At 42.0% G+C, this 24,387-nt stretch overlaps 1 protein-coding gene across 1 annotated transcript in view; it reads right to left on the reverse strand.

Annotated features, from left to right (window-relative positions):
• Nucleotides 1-24,387, reverse strand: part of LOC149288543 (microtubule-associated serine/threonine-protein kinase 2-like) — an 82,102-nt gene that overhangs the window by 27,210 nt on the left and 30,505 nt on the right. Inside the window, exons 5-6 of the mRNA XM_089491698.1 lie at nucleotides 20,833-21,018; nucleotides 4,679-4,770 (exon numbers count right to left, since the gene is read on the reverse strand). Coding sequence (XP_089347824.1) covers nucleotides 4,679-4,770; nucleotides 20,833-21,018 — 278 coding nt within the window. The remainder of the gene's footprint in view (nucleotides 1-4,678; nucleotides 4,771-20,832; nucleotides 21,019-24,387) is intronic.

Raw genomic sequence — 24,387 nt, forward strand, 5'->3', positions numbered from 1 at the left:
TGGGTATAACCGATGCGTGCAAGGAGCAGATTCAACAAAATTTTACAATCTATGAAATAAACATAATCATCTACTTTAAAGGACTATAGTAAAGAATGTATTAATGTTTAATGTATCACCCTTTTGTCCCAATCACAGAGCATTATCGTTAATAAAGGGTTAATATAACACTTCATGGCAGCGGATGGATGAGGAAGGCGGCCATGCCGGCCCCGCCAGTCTTGCGTTTCTGGAGATTGCGTCAGGAGGGGAGAAGCGACTCGGTCCTGAATTCCCGGGAGATGAAGGAGGACCTTTTTACTGTATTCTGAGAAACGGGGCCGTAATCCTCTTTGCAAACAAGGAATAAAGAAGTCTGATAGCCGCTCGAGGAAGCTCCCTGAACAGATCTCTGACTAATAACCAAAAAAAACTATTTACTGAGCAAAAGAACTGAATCCAAAAATACCCCAAATGAAATAAAACGCACTGGGTTTTGGGAAATGAAACATAGCTTTTAGGGTAACTTATACCATCGTAACCCCCAAGCAGATTGTAGGTGGGCTTCTTCTGATGAAGCCGAAGGTGTTCAGCGAAACGCGTTGTGGGACAGCAGTTTTATATTTTTTTTGTCATAATCTCCCCCCCGGGGTATGACAGATTTCATTATGTATGAGAGGTAGAATGCTAACTGCACTTGGGTGACCCCAACCATTCTTTTTATGTTGTGTAATTGAGAAAGAATAGCAAACTGTTGATACATTATCAGTCATTGTTGTGGGTCATGTATACTATATTGTTATTAGTATAAGTTACATTGTTGTAGGTCATGTATTATTATTATAAGTTACATTGTTGTAGGTCATTTATTATTAGTATAAGTTACATTGTTGTAGGTCATGTATTATTATTATAAGTTACATTGTTGCTGCATTCATTCCTAAGATTAGTGACAATTTCTCATTTTAAACGGCCGTTAATGAACGGTAAAGTGATTTTCAGCCCTCACTAGCAAATAATGCAGACTCCTATTAAGCTTGCAGCAGTTTTGGCTGTTTGACAGAGCCGGTGTCAGGAAAGCCCCCCCCGCTGAAACCAACGGGACCACCTCTCATTAGAGACCACTGAACTCTTACACGGCTGGCCAGCGGTGGGCATAGCGCCTGCGCACACCGGCAAGCAGGGTGTGTATCTGGCCAAGCGCATCTCATACAAGCCACAACGCTGTCCTGCATGGGCGCACGGAGCGCCGGGGTGTTATGGGAGCACAAAATGAAATGTGAAGCTACGCACCGTCCATACAATTAAAGCAATGCATGAAAGTATGGATCAAATAAAATGTGTTTCCAATATCCAGAGGATTAAACAGTGTGTGTGTGTGTGTGGGGGGGGGTTGTATAATCTGTAATCTCTTAAATATATATATTTTTTAAAGCAAATTATTAGTACCTGACCGGAGGATCTAAAAAAAATTCATATCCGAAGGAATGCGATAAAGTTAATCTTCCCATCAAAGTACTGCCAAGAAATCGCCAAAGCGGACAAATGACATTTAAACACTTAAGACTTTTTCTTCTCTCCTCCCTTGGACGTGAATCATGCGTGATCTCCATTAATAAGCTTGGCCCAAATACATCAGAAATAATCAGGGCTTTAAATGGAAAAGTAATTTAAAAAGAACTTTGTGCAAGAAAAAAAGGTGATTATATTCAATGACTATTAACGCATTTAATCAGAAAGTTACCGCGATGAGACCTTCAAAGAACGGCTTAATACCAATCCTAACCGTCTACGCATGGAGAGAGATACAAAAAGATGTCGCCGATAACCTGGGACTAACCTATCCTCTTGAGGGTATAAGTAGCTCATCTTTCTTAATTTGTCATCCACCGGCTTGCCCGGCATCACAAATAAATTAAAGATGCCGTCTGAAACACAATAGGTTCAGGTAGAATAGACAAAGGGCAACGTTGTGCTGCCTGATTATACTTAGCTGCTGCCTCTAATTAGATTTTAGGGCTGAGTGAATTCTAGCGCCCGTTCCATGGGTCCGCTCGGGAAATATAATCTAAAAATATACTCTCGGTATACAGATCTTTATAAAGTCAAAGTTTGTAGGAATTATTAGAACCACGAAAACAACAACTACTTCTAAGAAGCTCCTTGGCATGAAAGAGATGTGTTTGGCCGTAAGACATCTTCTCCCATGTGATAAACTCGCAGCCAATAAGCACTAAGCACGGCTCAGCGCAGCCAATCACTGGCAGAAAATGTCAGACTACAGAGGAGGCATCGTACTGCAGCTTCACCTTAAAAGTTTTTTTTTTTTCTTTAGTAAACGCACATTAACTTTTAATACAACCCAACAGGGGTGGTAAACGGCTTTATAACCCAGCACTGTCCATCCATAACACGGCGGCATTACAAAACACGGCCCTTTGCTGCGCAGGGGAATTGATCAACGCAGCAAACGTTGACTATCACACTCGACTCATCTATATAAAGGGATTTGTTTAACTTCTATCTTCCCAAAATACCTTCCATTTAATGCAGAGTTGGCCATCAGCCGGCACATTCATCGGCATTCGGCTTCCCGAACAGCCAATCTGTTAAAGTGGCTCTCATTATAAGCAAAATCCTAATCTGATAATCTCAAACATAATACATGCCAGATACACCTATTTGTTGTTTTATGGTCAAAAATGTCCTACTTTGTAAGTTTTATTCACTAAACTGGGAGTTAGCAGGAGAAAAACAGACTTCCGTGGTTAAAGTATGCATTATACAGGGCCAGCACAGCCACTCTGCCAGATTCCTCCTCCTTCATAATGGATAGCGAATTAAGGGTGTCAAAATACCTGTACACTCTCACACCCCAACTTTAGTGAATAACCCCCGTAAATATGGAGGGCTGAATACCTCTCAGGAGCTGGACCTACCTCTGCATGAGTTGGAATGATTTAAAAGAAACCAAAAGTCCATAAAGTATAAAAGTATAAGAAAGTGTTAATCAGAGGTGAGCCAAGATTTACCCGTCAGACATAGCAAGTCCTCGCACATCTATTCTAAAGGTGAGGCGGCGTTTTAACCGTAATACAAATTATGCAAAACTATACTAAAAAAGTAAAAAGTAGGCCAAAGACGTCACATCTGAGAACGGCTTGAGAGCTTTTGCTATTTAAACGGTTAAATACCCCAGCAGCAAGCGGACTTAGTAATAAGGGATGGAGATGAATCCTCCTTCCACGAGACAGGCGTCGGGTGATTAAAGAAACGTTTTCTACCTCCTGCAACTTGAAATCCAGCCGGGCAGAAGAAATTTGGGCTGCCGGATTATAGCCGCAGCCGTTCCCGGTCTATATGTGTCAAAATCGTCTATAAGATCCCGCTCCGGCAGGGCAATGGCTTCTGCTGATAGGATTGTAGAGGGAAAACTAGCTTAAGCATTAAGAGGATTTTCGTATTAAAACATGCGCAGGAATCCATAATATGACACTAAGCACAGGCAGCGCTCGCTACGGCGTCACTCACGCTGCTAAAGAAATCAGCGGCCAAACTGGAAAAGCTCATCATGTTACAGACCGTTTCTCTCTGAAAAATCACTATTTTAGAGCAATTTTTCAGGTGACGGAAATCACGGAGACCCCCGTTACAAACCAATTCGCGGCAAGTTTACCTCGAAGAGTTATTTACGCTTCTCGAACTTAGGAGGAAAGAACTCGATACCTGGGATCCGCCGCAGGAGCAAGAACGCGCCTGCGATACTTTCCAGACTTCCAAGACGACCCAAAACATGACAGCCGTTTAACAATATGTATCACGCCAGCGACCAGAACGCTGCGTGTGCGCTTTGTGACAGTAACCCCTTGATGACAATTGACGGTCCGGGCACATCATGCACTAACATACAGTTAGTGACAATTGACGTGCCAGGACCGTCATGGCTTTAAACGGCTGCAGAACGCCATCTACGTGTTTGGGAATACGTCTCTTAAAGAAGAAAAGGCTGTTACTTGGATAAAGGTTTGATCTCCAGACTAGGCTGTAGGAGAGCCTTAAGTTACCTCGCTGATTATTGGGGTACTTCTGAGGCTCCGGGATTTTCAGATAAACCGTAGAACGCCGGTTACCCCTTTATTCTCTAGCAATAGAAATACAACAGATCCGTTCTGCGCCTTCCTCCTATGATTTTAGATTATTTCTCTGTATCTAAAGAGGCGTCTGCACTTTTTTATTTACTGGCGGATATCACTTTATGAAGCATTACTGCTCGGACCCCACACGACTATTTCACGGACAACTCGATAACAATAAAAAGGCTATTTCCCACAAATAAAACCACAATATTAATTTAGAAGTCAAATAAAAACCTAGGCAAGCTCCAGCTTTATCCCATCGTCGTGCGTTTATCACATGAATTAACACCAGAAACCGCGTATGATTCTGGCGCAGGCGGTGAAGGTTAATGTCAAACCACATCAAAGGAGAAAAAAAAATCAACTCATTACTCGTGTAAGAGAGGAAAATAATAATAAGGAGACGTCTCTCCGGCGGGCTGTACGCGGGTCACCTACAGCCCGTCTCCCAGCCGCAGCGGAGGAGGAAATATCAATTTGTGCCCCAGCCGGATGGCTGCGAGATGAATATGAGAGCCATTAATCATGTCCTGTCAGGCGGCTGGGGAGGAATCGCGGCTTACCTGTGTGTCCATGGAGGGGCGAGTGAGGTCGAGGTAAAGTCGGAGATGTGCTGGAAGCCAGAACCAAACTCTTCCGATTGCTGGTGCGGCAGCTGCGGGGGGAAAGAGGAGGAAAAAAAAAAAAAGATCATTACCATTAGTGAAATGTGTTTTCTGCACGAGGGAGGAACTTCTAGCAGTAGGAGAAGCGCTAAAGAAAGAACCGCCAAGAGGGCGAAGGTTAGCCGGGACCATCAACTGCATTCTCAAAAATGGATTATCTCGATTTTATTTAATTGGTAAATTTAATATGTTTTTCAGAAAAAGAGAAGACATCACACATTACTGACAACAGCCTCCCAGGGGTTATTTTTTGGCGACATTTAAACTCATTTTCATCATTCGTTATTTGGAATAACTGAAGAAAAAAAAAAAAAATGTTCACAAATACTTCGTGATCAACAAGATCTGATATAAAACCAGAACGGAACTCAGTACCGAAAAGCACCCGTCACGTGCGTTACTGTAACTCATTTCTCTTTCTTACAGACACACAATGCCCCACACAGCCCCGGCAACTTTGTGGAACTTTAATGTGCATAATTTATTTTAAAAATACAAAAACACTGTAGAAGCTGCAGCTCCAGAGCGGCTGAGTTCTGCCCCCGCCCCCATCTCTACTGAAGCAGCCAATCATTGGCAGGAAAGAGCTTCCATTGACGGTTGCTCTTTAAACACGTTTGGCTACTGCTACAAGGAACATATTTAAGAATAACCATGGGGAGGAAACATCAAACTCCGGCCAAACATTTCTCGTAGGAGACTGGCCACGCGAGAAATATAACAAAGGAAAATTAAACAAAAGAATCAAATAAAAAGCAAACTGACTTAAAGGTAAACAAGAAAATAATGTGAAGGCTGGAAATAAAAAAAAGACACCTATTTTAGAGCCGAGATCGTTAAAGAAAATCTATTTGAGTTTTTCAGCCAGCAGGGGGGGGGATCTATAATACCCCCAGCGACCAGCACAGGTATATACCGTATATTATATCTATCTATATATATACACACACACACACATATCTATATATATACACATATATATATATACACACAAACACAGGTATATATCTCTATACCAGTATATATATATATTATATAAGCACACATTCACATACTTCTATCTTTCTCAGTAAAGAAACACATTGTATGATTATATCTGTAGATAAAAAGTTTTTTGTTTTTTTTTAATCCATGTGGCTTCCCCTTTAAAAAGGCATTTAAAGATGGTGCGACATGCGCTGAAACTGTAGTGTCTCCATTATAGGAGACAGATCTATTGTATCTGCGTTTAAATAGAGATGACCTCATCTCATTACTATGCCAGACTCCTCCAGAGCATGTATACGGGGAATGAGGTCATTCAATGACACGACGTACATTACCTTCAATGCACGGGATCTCACATAACGGCTGAGATTAATGTATTCTCATACCGTTTCTAGATACTCTGAACAAACCGATTGCAATCCACATAAACCATGAACCACACTTAAAAAACCAAAGTAATTTGCTGAAAACATACATTGAAAGACAAAACAAATGTGTGTGTGATGTGTGGCTAAATCACCAAAAACCTGCTCCTCTAAAGCACGCACACTGCAGGTATAGAGGTGACAGTATTTGCCCCCTTACCCCAGCTAAATGCCATGCAAGAGATGTGGCGGGGCAAACAAGCACCTGATATCCTTCCCTCCAGCACTGGCTTGGGTAACACTGCATGTGTGTAGAAAGTAGGCCCAATAAAGTCAACGGGAACACTTTCCTGCCACTGATTGGCTGCTTCAAGGAGCCAATCAGTGGAAAGAATTGTTGGACCATGGCGGAGGAGGCCAGTATGGCTGCTGCTTCTGTATCCGGTGAATGATTTCCCCCCCCCCTTGTTTTGGATGAATTCATATTAAAGCACTCAGAGTAACGTTCATTCTTCCATAGCGGGGTCATTTTAATGATAATGTAATTTTGGGAGACACATGCGCTGCCGAGACAAGAGATTAGTAATCAGAGCTCGGGATATCTGATCCGGAAATCAGATGCTCCCTGGGGGGCAGCATCGCTTATCCTGTTCCTGAGTTCCACGGCCCATTAGTCCAGCTTGAAACTCAATGCTCTCCGAATCCCTCAAAGAGCAGATTGAGTCAGATAAATATCTCTAAACCAGGGGGGTTTGACAGACGGAATTATGCCTCTGAATTAATAAATCAACATTTATTTACAAAATCACCAATAAACTCATGTGGGAGTAATAAAACGGGGCTTACAAATCTCCACAAATATATAAGTTTACAACTTCTCAGTACTCCCCATAAGATAAGAAAGGTTGCTTTAATAAGCTGTAGAAAGGTTTGAGCTGCCCTGCGTAATGTATAGGTCAGCGAGATGACGAGAAACGCGCTTTACAGGAGGGTTCCAAACTATCTCAGAGTAGGAGATCACTTGGGTTGGCCGTCAAACTTCCCTGCCTGATAAGAATTAAACATTATAGAAAGAATTCATACATCACGCATGGGTATCATACACGATGTATGAAGTCTGTATGTTGCCTCCAAGCTGTTTGAGGGCCGTACCGACGCCGTGTTTGATCAGATCCGTTCTTGAGACCATCAGCCAACGCTTGACCACTAATTCAATGTATGCAGTGAAGCAGCAAACATACGGCTCCGGCAGAAGTTTTATCTCCTTCGTTGAGTGGGGCATATCGTCTGGCATCCATGACGCACCGCAACACACGCTAGTCCCGCAGTCAAAAGGGACCAAGAGGTAACAAGAAAGTTACGGAAGAAGAGCGACGATCTTGTGGCATTAAGGGGCAACTAAAATGGTTTTGTGTGTTTTAGAGGCTCATGGTTTATAGCTATGCCAGTTTGTGAGTCGCCCTGCTTTGTGCAGAAAGCAAAGAACCCAACAGAAATCGTAGGAAAAGAGGAAAATGGTATATTGCGCATGACTCGACATATTGATGTGCGTATATTGTGATATTGGTAACGGAGAGCGCGTTCATGCGAACACACAGGGAGCCTGTGAATACCAGTGCCAAGGAACGCTCTAAGGAAGCAGGGGATAGCCGGGATTTGAGAAAATCCGGTGGGCTCAGGTAACGCACCTACTATGACCGTACATTCACCTATGGTACAATGTGTCATAGCCAGGGACCTGTATGTTCACGTAATCAAAGCACTGGGTCTTGTCACCCTTACATGTGATGAAACAGCTTTAGTACTGGGTTGAAATGAAAAAAATCAAGGAAAAAAATCAAGGAAAAAAAAAAAAAGATAAAAAAAACAAAACACTTTACTGACTTGGACGTTACACATTAAATAGTCCATCTCCGTGACACGAGGAACTTTTCTTCTATTAGTTATAGCGTGGCTCCAAACAGCAGGCGGTCAGAGCTGCGAGAGAGGCCTACATGATTATCACTAAATCACCGCGGTATACATTTCACTCTAATGTTACGCTTTCGGCCAGTTTTTTGCTCTATATGTTGAATTAATGTACGCAGTCCTGACAGACTATCGTCCGAGTCTACGTTTATAAGGCGTTTATCATCCTCTTGGCGGTGAGCGATTAGAAACCGGCCTTTATTTAACCCATATAATAGGCTGTGCGTCACGTGGTTACTGAAATTGGGCGTCTGAGTCGCTTTCAACGCCTAAAACGATTCCGATAATTTTGTGAAAGAGCGACGCTCATTAGGAGTAGACTCAATGAGGAGGAAACAAATATTTCAGACATTTCTGCTCACAATATCTGAAGTCTGGCATCGTTTGGCTCATAAAAGACCCAGCTGCATGCGACGGTAAAGAAGACACAAAAAGTTGTGCCTTTAATTACAGTAATTTGGAGATGGATGTGAATTTGAAAGGAGTGACGCAAAACAGGCGAGAGCAACAATTAGTTCCTCAGAAAAAAATATATAATATAAAGCACCAACAAGCATCTGCTTCGCGGCTATTATTTTACCAGAAAAGAACTTGAATTTCTAGGATAACGCTTTTTTGAATATTTTGTAATAATTGCAGAGCAAGTTTGTACTTAAATCTTTGTGTATAATAAAGCCAAACAAAATTACGCAACATTCCATTTACCCGTATATACACACAACATTCATACACATATATATATCACATAAATACATATATTTTATTCATATAGCGCCAACAGTTTATAGCTTCTAACAGTCCCTACAGCCAAATGGTCTAACAAAACTAGAACCGACATACTAAGACGAACCAATTCGGCTCACAAGAGATTATATACACACACATATATAATATATAATATATATACACACACACATATATAATATATAATATATATACACACACATATATAATATATATACACACACATATATAATATATAATATATATACACACACATATATAATATATAATATATATACACACACATATATAATATATAATATATATACACACACACATATAATATATAATATATATACACACACACATATAATATATAATATATATACACACACACATATAATATATAATATATATACACACACACATATAATATATAATATATATACACACACACATATAATATATAATATATATACACACACACACAATATATAATATATATACACACACACACATATAATATATAATATATATACACACACACACATATAATATATAATATATATACACACACACATATAATATAATATATAATATATATACACACACACACATATATAATATAATATATATACACACACACACACACACACATATAATATATATACACACACACATATATAATATATATACACACACACACATATATAATATATATACACACACACACATATATAATATATATACACACACACATATATAATATATATACACACACACATATATAATATATAATATATATACACACACACACACATATATAATATAAATATATACACACACATATATAATATATATACACACACATATATAATATATATACACACACACACATATATAATATATATACACACACACACATATAATATATATACACACACACATATAAAATATATATACACACACACATATAAAATATATATACACACACACATATAATATATACACACACACACACAATACCCAGACAACGAATATTGCAGCATAAATGCATCATGTCTTTGTCCATAAACAGCCAAAAATACTTGGCTAACGGATCTCACCGACACTGTTCTACTTATTGCAGGTCTCTTAGATCTGAAGCTCTGAAGACAAGGACCCTGAAATACTTTTGTATCAGTTGGCAGCTATATGAAATGTACCAAACGCACAAGTTCTGAGTTTTCATCCCATCTCATAGTGACTATGAATAATAAAACATTGTACATTTTCTTCTTAAATTGTATCCAACATATAGAGGCTATATTCACAAGCCAGACAGGTAGAGATCAATAAAACGGGAAGTTAGGAGCCAGACCTATAAACATACAACGCATGGCTACCTTTAATTTATCAAACACTGCTTTATCAGTATAAATATATGAATTTCAAATTTCAGTTTCTTCTGATGAACCAGGAGCTACGGGAACCGCAAACCCGTACAGCCGGGGCTCGGTCCGAGGGCTATAAGTGGGGTATAAAGGGCAGGCAGTACGCGGCTTACTTAGAAATACATGAATGGCATCTAAACACCATTAAGATTCTCATTTCCGAGGACATGGCTTCTGTGTCATTGGGAACTTGCAATACTATACCACACGCAGAAACGTAAGGGATACCGGGGGGATATATAAGGTCGGATTTCCCGTATAGGCCGTGTCTGGTATAGGATACGGATCAGTGTTCACTCAAAGCTCAGACTCCTTTGTACTACAGATAATCCTGATCTCTCTACTCGGCAACATCTCAAAAATACAAAACGACTAAGTGACCCGAGATTATTTTCCTGCTTTTGATGTATTTCATGGAAAACGGCTCGTGCTAAAAAGTTCACCTTGAGCAGGCTCTCCGAATCGATATATTAGCCCCTTACTTCGGAGAGTCGCCCAAACAAAAGGTTCATCGATCATCCCATCCACGCAAAAGCAATTTAGAACAATTCGGTTTACGAGAGGCCCTTCACAGTGTCGAAGTCCGTTTCTTGGCTCAGTAGGTTCCGGTAAAGTGTTATTTTTTCCCAACGTCTTAATTATTTTATATCTGTTTAGTAACTTTGGAGGTTTTCTGGAGTGGAAACTTACTAGAAGCAGCAGGTACTCCATAATATTACCGGTCATGAGACGGACTACACGGCACCGGTGACCCCGTAACAGGGCCAAAACCCCAGGCGGCCGGAATGTGATGGACCGCGTGTGACCGCCGACCCTGCTGCACTTTACATACATCGTTGTCGTCAGGAGTCTGCTCCTGTAAAGCATATCTAACATACATACATATAACATATATCTAACATATATACTGTATACCTGCCTGGAAAAAAATCATAGTGCTAGGTGTTCAAACCTAGATACTCCCCTGCTTTGAGTCCCGTGGAGTATACTCGCAGCCGTGGAATATCCTCGACAGGCACTCGTTTTCACTATACAGGCTGCTGGGATCCACTAAGATCCAATTAAAGCTCATTAGAAGCATTTGCAGCTGAACCACCGGCCCCTCCTAAACCCAGAGCTCCTAAAATATTAATGGAAGGGGATTGAAAGCCAATTTTCACGTGATGAACGTAACCGGGAATTAAAAGCGATCCTCATATCAGACACACAGATTGTCAATCCGCTCCTCACACAAACCAAGGGCTCGTTTGTTACGGATAAAACAACAATGTAGGGAAGGTTAATCTTTAGTTGGCAACAATTGGTTAATCCCTTAGATTGTAAAATCATGAGCGGGGTTCTCAAAGCCCACCATTCCGGCCAGGATGGGTGCCCACCGGCAGGGTTATATATATATATATATATATATATATATATATATATATATATATATATATATATTTATATAATAATGTGTATTTGTGGTGTCCTAACAAGTAAAAACACCCCGCTGGTTGCTATGCGGATAACATTTTTTCCATTTATTTTTATACATTCAACATTTCTTTAAAATTATAAAACTAGTTAAACTGAAAAAAAAAAACTCACAGAAGAAATACATAAACCCTAAGAAGACGGGGAAATCACAGACAACGTACCGTCTTTCATTGTATGACATCGATATATACTCAATAACATCTATATATTTTCTGAGTGTTAATTAAACACGGGGAGGCAATGGGTCTTAATTGCTTAAAAAAAATAATATATATATATATATATATATATATATTACATAGAACACACACTACTGTTCAAAAGTTTGGGGTCACTTAGACATTTCCTTGTTTTTGAAAGACGGGGTTAATGTTGTAAATGATTATTGTAGCTGGAAACTGCTGATTTTTTCTGAAATCTCTTCATAGGTGTACAGAGGTCCTTTATCACTCCCATCACTCCTGTGTTCCAATGGCATGTTGTGCTCGCTAATCCACGTTTAAGTTAAAAAGCGAATTGATCAGAAAACTATTTTGCGATTAAAATTACAACTAGAAATGTAAACACACACAGTGTACATATATATATATATATATATATATATATATATATATATATACACACCGTAAAGAATAACTGCCAGCAAATAAATCGAACCTTTATGACTCCGAGTACAAACGCATCACAGCGAGGGCCCCCCTGAACCTGCGCGCAACTTCAGAGCTTCGCTACAAGTGTCACAGAACAAATCGAGCGGCGGGTCACAGAGCACAAAGCCCGATGTATACGTACACACATATACACATATATATATACACAGATATAAACACACTATATATTATATATATACTTGGCATGCGGCTCTATGCGGCTGGCAGAGTAAGTCATGGGCTTAGAACAGCAAAAAGACTTGCAGAATTATTGTGCTGCAACAGGTACGCCACTAATTTACTTAACCCTCTGTCAGCTGGACAGGTACGTCACTAATTTACTTCACACCTGTCCAGCTGACACAGGGTTAATTTCAAAGGAGGACATGGAAAACTCAGCAGAGCTGCTTTTGTCCCGCAATGACCCACAAACACGCGTGAACACGTTTCACAACGATCATGAACGTAGGGGTAGTATATCTGGCGCCGTAGGCAATGCCGCAAAAAAAGCAGTTGGCGAAAGTGATCTAAACCGATATGAGTGTCTCCATCGCAGGGTTGCTGGGATGATAGGAGTTGATGTCCAACAAACTAGGGTGGTGGCTGCTGTTACTGTAATTAAAAGGAAGTAATGCAGCCGATTCTAAACTCATTAGGAGATAAGTAATCCCCTTATATACTAGCCATGTCAGACTGAACAGATATTAACCTTTTATGTGCCAGACAAGGACGCAATCAATTTGAAGAACCTCTCTGGCACAAAGTGTATTAGATGTTAGATGCTAGTCTCGGATTCCTAATAAAATAGTTAATAAGACAAAGCTATGCGCTCTATAGTGTATGTCTGGGAAATGTAATCAGGAAGAAAGTACATTATTTCAATTCAGACAAACATTTTTAGAAAGACTTAAGTGTGGGGTAAAAAGTCAAAGCTTTTGTTAAAGCAATTTTTTTATTAAATTTCATATAAAATGCCAAAATTGTATTTTTGCCAGAGATCACTTTTGTCCCAGTGAACGCTGTGTGTCCAGCACCCCCGGGGACAGATGAGAGACGGGTTTTGCCCGGGATCGTTAATCCAGGTGTTAAAATCCTGGCCGATATTTTACCAGGTGTGCGAGATTTCTCACTCCTACGGTTTGTTTGCCGGCCGGTAACTCAAACCCTCTCCCCCACGTGCAATATTTACACTCCCAAAACACCGCATCTCGCATGCATCTAAGAAGACACCGATGTGCTTGGAGAGGAGAGGCAATTAATGCCCCCGTTCACCACCCCTACACATGTATAAATCTACCACACAGCCCAAAGAATGGCTGATCGCTGGCACCTAAGTCCATGTCTGGGCATCCATTCCAATACACCCGGGGAAAGTCATCTACTTCAAGCTACACACCCTAGATAGGTGCGCCGGTAAATATAATCATAACTGGGGGCTAATAGGAACCGTCGTATAAAGCATGCGGGGGATCCTGTACATCATCTCTGACAACGCTTCTCTAATAGTCGAGGTAACTAAAACAGAGGGCAAAGAAATCGCAAAAGGAGGAGAAAATACAAGGAGACAGGTTTACCTCTTGGTGCGTCTCAGCATACTGGTCTCCTGCAGAGAGAAGTTGGACAGTACTGTCCAGAAAGAGTCAGACATTGTCCGGGGCGGCCCTCATGACTGGCACCATTCAACATGCATTAAAGGACCGGCCTCGGGACACGAGGAAACGGACGGTGATGCAGCCGGCGAGCGTCCCCGGAGCTCTTTCCATTAACACGAGGCAGGCAGATCGCTCCCTGCTGCTCCCAGCGCTTCTGCTCTCGATTGATTTCAGCCGCCCCTCCTTTCCGTACATCCCTCCCTCTCAGGAGGGCGATGAAGAATTAGAAGTGGATCCCTCCTTTGATTTCGAGTTCAGTTTGGGAGTCGCTCATCAGACAGATGCCCCGCGCTGCTGGTTTTGTAGAAGGGCCAATATTGGGGGGGGGGGGGGGGGGGGGGGTTGGGGGGGGGGGCACTCTTAAAATTCCTCCTAGCACCAAAAAGGCTTTGCTCTTAAGACACATCTATAACATCAGCACAGGCTCATATACCCTGTATACAGAGGGGTATATAAAGCGTACGTAGCGATAAAATCTACCTATACAAAACAGACGGATAATGAACACGCCAGCAACTCAAACAAATCACCCAGACAAGCAGGTTTTCCCATTTCACATGAAAACGGGAATCCATTGATCCACCAAAAGCTGAGCTGAATCAGACTTTATTACATATAGATACATAGACACACACACATGTATCTATATCTATCACACATATCTATATGGCCACACATAACCAAAATAGTTTAAATAGGTCTACAGCTTATACATATTAGTAACAATTTCCCCACAATATCTTTACAAGCAGCGTAGAGCCGAGTGAGCTTCCATATGTATCTAAACACGCACGCTCGCCAGCGCAGTCCGGTTACACAGACGCTTTGTCCGGGGTCCGGTTTCAGCCCTGCCGCTGGGTCACACAGGATTGTGTTACGTGTAAAGTCTTCTTAAAAGTTTGAGTGGTTTTCATGCGACTAAAAGAGGAGAATGACAGATCTGCAATTCTTTCTTCTCTTTAAAGAGGTGTAGTAGTGGAACAGCACCCTAAGCTTTTGCCATAGAAAGATTTTCCAGAGAAAGATTTTTCCAGACAGAAGATTGCGATTACAGGTACAGATTATATGCCGGTTTCTCAAATTATCCGGATTGCAGAATAAAGGGAAACCGTCAGAACTGTGAGAAAGCCGGAGCTGTACAGAGCACTGAAACTCATCTGGAATTTAGATTATTTTATTACCTTTATGGAATATTCCATTCCGAGGAGCCGGGGACAGGTCTGCTGTACAGCTCTTGTGAACATCTAATATCGCAAATATCTGGCGAGTAACTAGTTTCTAAAACAGGATTAATGATCAGTATGGACGGAAATATTCTGGTTCACGAGTACAGCACCAGATCCCAACTATTTGGAAGTGAAAGGTGAGGAGGGCAGCTTGTTTTATTGGTGCTGGTTACACATAAAGGGTAACTATAGTGTAAGGCTGTGTCAGCCTGTGTGGAGCAGTCAGCGGGTTATTGTTGGTTGCTATAGCGATTGTACCTTTTCACAACAGCACTTTACACTGTCACTACTACAGCTCAGTACAGCGGCCCCGTAATAACATATTGCATAGACTTAAAAAAATATATATATATCTATAGTTATAAAGGGAAAACTAATTGATGAGATCGGAAAAGCTTAAAGATTCCATTAAACATAAAGGAAAAAGGGGGAATGACTTCTCCTTTCAGCTCCCGCTTCATGTCGGGAACGGATGTTTACAGTCGTAAACACGTAAAGGAGAGCTTTACATCGCGCCTCGAGCAGCCGTTAACCTCTTACATCCTCTCTGGGTCTCTCGTTATCGTTTGCCTGGCACCTAAATTCTAAACTGGGCACAGGCCGGTTTAAGACAAGCTGGTGCATATCTTCAGGTGTCTCTGGGCACTCATTATTATGTACTTTTATATAGCGCCACCATATTCCGTAGCGCTGTACAATGGGTAGACAGGACATAAGTAGTATATAATTGCTGCAGGACTACATCTCCCATACTCCTCAGCCAGCCCCTTAGCTGAAAGAGCATTATGGGAGATGTAGTCCTGCAGCAGCTGGAGGGCCGCAGGTTGGACGCCCCTGATATAACAATTACAGAAACAACAACAGGTGAGGAGAGCCCCGGCTCAAAGAGCTTACAATCTTTACATTCATGAATCCAGCATAACCAAGGCTTTAATAGCGTCATACCAGGGGTCTCCGTTACACGCCTGACCCCGAGCCTCTAACATACCCCCCAGAACTAAAGTGTTCATCTCCAAAAGTTCAGAGATATTAAGAAAGCCCCCAGTCCGGATATTACACTGCGGTGAATAGAAAAGCGGATGTTCTATTCCATGAACGAAGGCGAATGCAGTTATTCAGGGGACGGAATTGTGAAGATAAAATCTAATTTTAATATGACGAGATCTATTTATATCTCTTGTGCGATCCGTATAATAATTCAGTTGTCTTTTTGCCCATTTTGCTCAGATCATAATAATGAATAACGACTCCGGCGTTAATATTTCATATTTAAATTAAAAAAAAAACATTCTACTACTGCTCTGAGCTCAGCGCTCCACAGCTAGATGCCAAGTAATAATGGGTTTTAGGCCCTGCGTTATAGGTCATTTCAAAAGAGTGAAACGGGAACGTAATGTATCACATTATCAAACCAGGGCATCGAAGCTCATCAAAAGGTAGATGCACAGAACAGCAGCCCAGCAGAAGAGGGAAAAGGTTAGTGTGTGATTATAATTCGAAACTAGCAAAGTTAGGGCCTGGACAGCTTAATTCGACCGTGACGTTCCCGGTGAAGTTCTGACAGCCTAAGCTTTAAGGGCAGTGCAAGAGCGCCGGTGGCAAAATGGCTAAAATCGATTTGCGTTTTGCTCTCACATTGGGATATAATGTGTGGATGTGTGGATGTGTGGATGTGTGGATGTGTGGATGTGTGGATGTGTGGATGTGTGGATGTGTGGATGTGTGGATGTGTGGATGTGTGGATGTGTGGATGTGTGGATGTGTGGAGTCTGTTCACCGCTCCGTAAATCACTCCTGGTCGAGCAAGTGAAATCCGTAATTGAGTCTGGATAATGGGCTCTTTTCCTGTGTTATTGTGAATTAACCGTGCAGAAGCCGACACGCGCATGAGATAAAGCCCGATTATAGCCGGAGTCACAGCTTAAGACGAAACATGTTATTACGGGCGAAGTGCGTGGCAGCCTATAACTTGCGGCATTAAATGCAAGCTGCGACTGTTGAATTCTATGCTTGGGGTGTAATAATTTGTTTAATCCAGCGTGCTTTTCACCGCACTGCCATGCAATTAACTTCATTACGGAGTAGTAATGCGGCAGCATCTGAGCGAAGCCTGAGCCCCCCGTTCCCCCCCTGAAAGCCACGGATCTGTGTCTGCCGATGAGAGCGGCGCAGGCACACAACGTATCCGCCGACAAAGCAAACGGATTCTTAAGCCTCGACTTTCAGAGCTGGGGGATAACATTGTGTGCACAGTATAAAAAGAAGAAAAAAGGGGGAATAAAATACCGTATTTGCTCAATTATAAGACTCTGAAAAATACCCCCTCGTCTTATAATCGGGGTCGTCTTATAATCAGACCTCAAATAGGTCTGACTATGAGACGACTAAGATCCAGATCCCCCGCAGCTGCAGGGGACCTGGATCCTCCTGTCTCTCCCCCCCGCCCCACTTACCGGTACTTCTGAGTCCCCGGTGTGTAGCCGGGGCAGTGTGTAGATGTCTACGCGATTCGCGTAAACAACTTCCACTGCAGCAGGAAGGAGGTGTGGCTAGAAGCGGGGGTTGTCTGCGTCCATCGCGCAGACCTTCCCCAGCTGTCAGAGATCAGAGTTCCCCGCACCGGTGAACTCTGACAGCCGGGGAAGGTCTGCGCGATGGACGCAGACAACCCCCGCTGTTAGCCACGCCTCCTTCCGGCTGCAGCGTAAGTGGGGATCTACACGCTGCCCCGGCTACATGACAGGGAAGTCAGAAGCACCGGTAAGTTGGGGGGGGGGGGGGGAGTTATAAATGGGGGGCATAAGGCATTTCTGGAGGCAGAGTGCTCTGTGAAATGCCTTTTAACCCCCTTAATGCCACTCTGCCTCCAGAAATGCCTTTTTAACCCTCTATACGCCACTCTGCCTCCTGAATGCCTTAAACCTCCCTATATGCCACTCTTCCCCATAATATGCCTTTTAACCCTCTAAATGACAGAGTGGCATATAGGTGAATAAGGCATTTCTGGAGGCAGAGTGGCACATAGGGGGTCAAAAGGCATATCATGGGGCACAGTGGCATTTAGAGGGTTAAAAGGCATATCATGGGGCACAGTGGCATATAGGGGGTTAAAAGGCATATCATGGGGCACAGTGGCATATAGGGAGTATAAGGCATTTCTGGGGCAGATGTGCATAACTGGGGGGCAGGTTGGAAAATAGAAGGAAATAAAACCAAAATATTTTTCTCAATCATAGCTTTTATAAAAAAAAAAATAGTTTAGATGAATTAACATTTACTGGTAAAACTTTTTTTCCTATAGGGTCGTCTTATATTCAGGCTTTCTCTTTTTTTCCTAAATTAATATTCAGATTTGGGGTGTCGTCTTATAATCAGGGTCGTCTTATAATCGAGCAAATACGGTACACTACCAAAGGCTGACGAGTTAAAAATATTAGCACTTTGGACCATAATGTAAATTTTTTAAGGAGAATTCTGCTCCTAAATTCATGTGCCATTTAGTTATAAAAGTGCTTAATTCGGTAAGATTGGTGGAATGGCATCTTTAATCATCATTTGGCTACTAACCTAAATCTTTCACAGAGAATATTTAATCTCGTACGATCGTGCCTCATTCAAAATTATGCAGGGAAGGCTCATTTGTCATATGACAAAAAAGCATACACTTATTGGCTGTTGCCATAGAAACAGAAAAGGCATTTTTTTAATGAGATTAACCTTTATTTAAAAAGGCATTGACTTTAATATTTTCTAATCATCGTGTTTCTGTAAGTTAAACTGTTTTGTGATGTGCTACTTGTTTTGGCAGCCAATCCTCGACAAACTATTTATTCCTAATTTTTCTCTGCCAATAACCAAAAAAAAACCATAAAAAATGTCCATATGTAGTATACAGAAACAATTTTCCAAAGAGGGTGTAATTTTATTATCAAGTTATTATAAGACAGGCCCATTCATTTAATGTATATGCTAATAAAGAAAGGCCACAAAGGCCATAACAGGACCCTCAACAGCTGGATACGGACTGTTCGCTGGAAATGGAGCCACGTAAAATATCAGCGTAACGCTATACAGGACATTCGCGGGAGGATTTCCAGTAACAGGTGATTGCGGATATAACGTATATTCCTTTCCTGCGCTTGGAATCCCCAATGTCTCTCTAATGCAATATGAATGAAATAGCGCGCCTCGAACGCTTCATTAAAAGCACTTGGCACACAGAAAGTGTCTTGATGCAAAGAATTATTCAGAAAAGAAAAAAAAGAAAAAAAACCTTTCTGAAAATATGATTGAAGAACAGGAATGGTACGATATTTTTTTAATAAACATTCAGCGTTTCGTTCCGCTTTAAAGCCGTTATTACACAAGAACATCGTTTGTTTTCCGAACCAGGAACAAAGCGTTACTTAACCCCCGGGAACCTTTTGAAAGGCAGCGTAGGAGTCGAGCGGCAGCAGCGTGCCTGACCTCGGGAGGCTCCGGGATCTCTAACTGTAAATGACTTGTCAGATAAACAGGAATGAATTCAACAACATGCAAACAAGAACGGCTGACGCAGCAATTCTACAGGTGATGGCAACTCAAACCTCTCGATACAACTGAATATCTCCAAAAGATCCACTTATCAGGAAAAATAATAAAATCACTTAAATTCACAACACACTATTCTACTATTACATCATCTCACTGAACCCGGGGCTTCCTCCAACTAAATCGCACCATTCTCCTTTAGATTTAAAAACTCAGCAAGAACAAAAAAAACAGACGGGGTTCTAAAATCTTATCTTTTTTTTTTTCTTCAACTGTAAATTGTAAGCTCTTTGACCCGGGCCCTCCTCGCCTGCTTCTGTAAGTCATGTTATACTACTTATGTCTACCCATTGTACAGCGCTACTGAACATGATGGCGCTATATTAATACTACAAATAATATTTTGATTTCTGGTATAAAGTGTCCTTTTTCCGTTTCTTCTACAAATCTCTTCCTTGTGCCTTTGGTTCCAGAAATGCTGGGAATCGTTCACTTATTTGTCCCGAGTTCACCTCCCCTCGTTTCACTCCTTCCGAAGCTGCCAAAATGTACCGGGTTCCACTGGGAAGAAATAATCGACTGAACCGGGTAAAAAGAGTTTATACCCATATAAAATCGGGTAAATCCAGTATTTTGTTCCTTTCTACTTGTGACCAAAATAAACGTTTCGCAAACGCTAAAAATGGGCAACTCAAAGAAGTTTGTGATATATTATAAATGACAGTCCACTACAAAGATCAGAAGCTGGTGAGGCCTCAGAGGTCCCTTTTCCAGATGTACACATATTAGCTTCTGTTACATCTGAAGTGTGTGTCGGGGGGTTTGATGAAATGCTACCCATCATCATCAGGCCATGCCTTACGAGGTCGGTCATTACAATTTTAACGCACCCCCCCCAAACAAAACACAGTATGTATGAATTAGCAATAATAAAGCAACATAAACCCTCAGAGGCAAACGTTCAGCAAACAAGCATCACCTCCAGGATTATTTTCACAGCGCCCTTCGCATCATGCGGTTACTTGTGGCATTTCCATCTTACCTCCACTGCAGTGGGCTACCCGGATTGCTCTGTGGCTGCGGGTAGGCGAAAAAGGCTAGCGGCGAGGTGTCGAGGGCGCAGTCGGCACTGAACGGGATTTTCAGGTGCTGCGGGTTGGATGACGGAGACAGAGCGCGGTGGAGGGCTTCGCTTCCTCGGCAGTGCGCATGCAGAGGAGAGAGGATTCTGACGGGGTACCGAAAACAATCAGCGTTAAGAAGCACCAGAAGATTCCACGTGCGAGTTTTGGGACTAGTTTTTGTGTCATTAATAATTCATTTAGGGTAATTAAATTTTATCTGTTAAACTGCTCTAAATGGGGTTAAAAGCGCAGAGAAGAAAACAATGCTAAAGGGCATCATTCCCTGCCATCATTTATATATAGTTTTGCATGAGTGATAAAGTGGGTCTGCAGCAGATTATTGTGTACGTTGAAGGCAGAGAAAGGCTTCCCCAAGGGGTTCTGCAGCAGCTGCCGCCCTTCCGCTCTATAAATGCTCTCGGAGCCGTGCTCAGATTCACTCGCACCTGTTAGGGCAAGCGGGTGCCAGGGAGCCGAGAAACAAAAAGACATCTAATAGCCCCGACATTCACTGCAGAATCCTCTGCCACGAAACGTTAAGTCACGGGGGTAATTTTATCCTCTTTTTAACCCCTTATTTTAAAAGCCGCTGAGAGGCTTTATTCGTGATCTCATAGTTAACCATCTCTTCACAAGAGCATTACCCCGACTAGTAAAAGCTACATAGTGTGTGTTTCATGGGGAAATTACACTGACTGAATAATGGGTTAATACCTTCAGGGGAAGCAAAGCATGGAAGGGAATTTATTTTGGGGTGATCAGCAATCATTTTAATTTTCTATGATGTCATACATTTATCATTCTTTTTAAGCACTAACTTTTATGGAGAAGGGGAATAGCAGAAGAAACATTGCTGCCACCTAACAAAATACCAACAATTTCCCCTCTGCGTATTTAACAGATTTACAAATCAGGTGGTAATTAAGGGCGTTAAAAATAAAGCAGCTAAATTATATATATATATATATATATATATATATATATATATATATATATATATATATATATATATATATATATATATATATATATATTATATGTTTGCACTACGCCCGGTGTCGCAGGACAGGTCTCTTTAATGGCGGTGCTTACTGGATCCGAAGGTTTGGCGCTCCGAATCTCTCTTGTCTTCTTTTCATCATAATGTCGTATTAAACGGGGATAAATGCTGCGGACGACGTTCGGCTAGATGTGGAGGAGCTGGTTACAGTCCAATGGAAGAAAGTTGATCAAAGCGTCCTGTGCGCACATCCCTCGGCAGGGGTCTTTAGTTCAAAATGATGGTATTACTGGTGTCCAAAGGAGGGCTCGGCGCGAGTGACACTCGGAGCACGGAGTCCACCTGAAAACTCTCAGCAGTCATATAAATAGCAATGTACGCCTGATATGGCTGACAGCAAATCAGTGACACCGAGCAGAATGTTTTCCTGGGCTTCGGATATCACAGCGGCAACAGACAACCACCGAGCGAGCCAAAAACCTGACCGGGTGGAGGAGGGGAGGCCAAGGAGCCGGCACAATAAAAAAAGGGGACAGAGAAAAGGAATGACTTTGCGGCTGGAAAGGTCCGGATGGGTTTGGAGATCGTGCGCGACGCCGGCTGTCACTCGGGAAGAAGTTTTGCAGCAGCTGTTCCACTCGCACAACCGGAACATTCCATTTCGGCGGATTAGTTTATGATTCATTTCATACGTTTAAAAATCAACTGGAGCAGAAGGCAAACAAGTTTAGAGCTGCAAAATTAAAAAAGCCCTTTCCACGCCAATCTCACGCTCGGCAAAGATAGATAAATGAAACTGGTTTATCGCACGATGATTAACCAGTCGCATAAAACAAAGCCGATACATCACATCATCACCTGATCGGAGAGGATTTAAGAGATTAGATTCTACCCCTCTCTGCTTTCAGAGCCTCCTCGTTTTACATCGCGATCCCGCAGACCTTTCCCCGTCTCCCGCCAGGTCCGCTCTCTGTCGGGAGATCGCGGTCATGCAGCTTCCAGGCCGCGCTCCGTTCCTTTGTCAGCCCCCGATGTGACGGCTCCTGTGGGTCCTCCGTTGGACATCATCTGTGTTTTAGTGCCTTTGACCAGCAGACTTTTTACATCATCTCACTTCACTTGCCCTCCATTCACTCCCTTCTCCTCTCCCCCCAAATCGTCATCCCTCCACCAAATTCTTCCTCTCCTTTCCACCATCTACGCACGCTTTGATTCCGTATCTCCGGGCCCACATTGCTAGCGAGGATGAAAGAAGGCGCTAAATTCCTGCCGGGCATCTCTGACTTACCGTTTTCTCAGCACTAGATCCCCGCAGACAACATTGTTAATAACAAAGTGTGTGCGAAGGGGTGAAATAAAGGTCTTGCTGACGCGTGCAAACATAAAATGTGCGCTTTAATTGAACCCTTTGTTATAAGATGTAAAAAAAAAAAACAAACCAAAAAAAACTTTCTATAAATCTGAAAAATGGAAAAGGCAGCGTGTTTTCTGCCGGCTCAGGAATTCTGAATACAATGAAAGTCGGATTGTTCAAAACGCCATATTGCAGGACCAGAACCCACTGTGGAGAATTCCCTTCCATCCATGATGAGTGATCATTAACCCTTTATAACAGTATTTGATTAATTTAATAGTGCCCCCTTTTATTCTGTATCATACACAACTTATTGCTGAAGGGTCTCACCAGTCATTTATATTTTTAAAACAGATGAGGGGAAAAAATGAATAAACCGAACTTCTTGTAAAATCTTTAATAAAAGCTGAGCCGCGTTGGCCGTTGGATCTTTGCGCAGGATCGTTCTCGGATGAAATGCATTCCTAATGCCCGGTTAACGCGTATAATGCTCAAGATGACGCACCGTTTTGCAGAAGAACAAAACGTTAACCTGAGATCCGGCAATAACAGAGAGGGCATTAAAGGCATAATCACAGATAAATATACACTAGGATGACAGTAATTAATACCTGTGTGCATGCGCCGGCAGGGAAGCGAAGGCTTTGTGTACTCTTAATCAAATGGGTTATTTTTACTTATTCTGTGCAACAGCTGCACAAAGGAGAAGGAATCGGGTGACGGAGAGATGACCTTTAACACCTCTCGGCTCAAAATGTCATAGCCGAGGACTTAAACCCGTAGCCTCTTTCATTACTCATTGAAAAGTAGCAATGCCAAGTGGCAATTCACTCCTCGGGACCCTCTGTGGGCAGGACTCCGGGTTGGTTGTTGAGACCAAGCGCCTGGAGAATTCCCTTTTCTCAAGGCTCTCTTAAAGGTATAATATTTACAGAGAGGTATTTTTCCTGTTTAGGAACTCTTTATAACGTTTTTATAGTTGTCCAGGGAAACGTTAGGAAGCCGACCCCTGCACTTTAACTACGGGACGTAAGCCAAAGTATTTATACTAATCGTATTACGGGCTTACACCTTAATCACGTCTTCATTAAACGTATCTGCCACGGCACACGGCCAGTC

The sequence above is a fragment of the Sceloporus occidentalis genome, unplaced genomic scaffold (genome assembly GCF_023333645.1).
Source record: "Sceloporus occidentalis isolate IW3139 unplaced genomic scaffold, rSceOcc1.0.p SCAF_51, whole genome shotgun sequence".
NCBI lineage: Eukaryota > Metazoa > Chordata > Lepidosauria > Squamata > Phrynosomatidae > Sceloporus > Sceloporus occidentalis.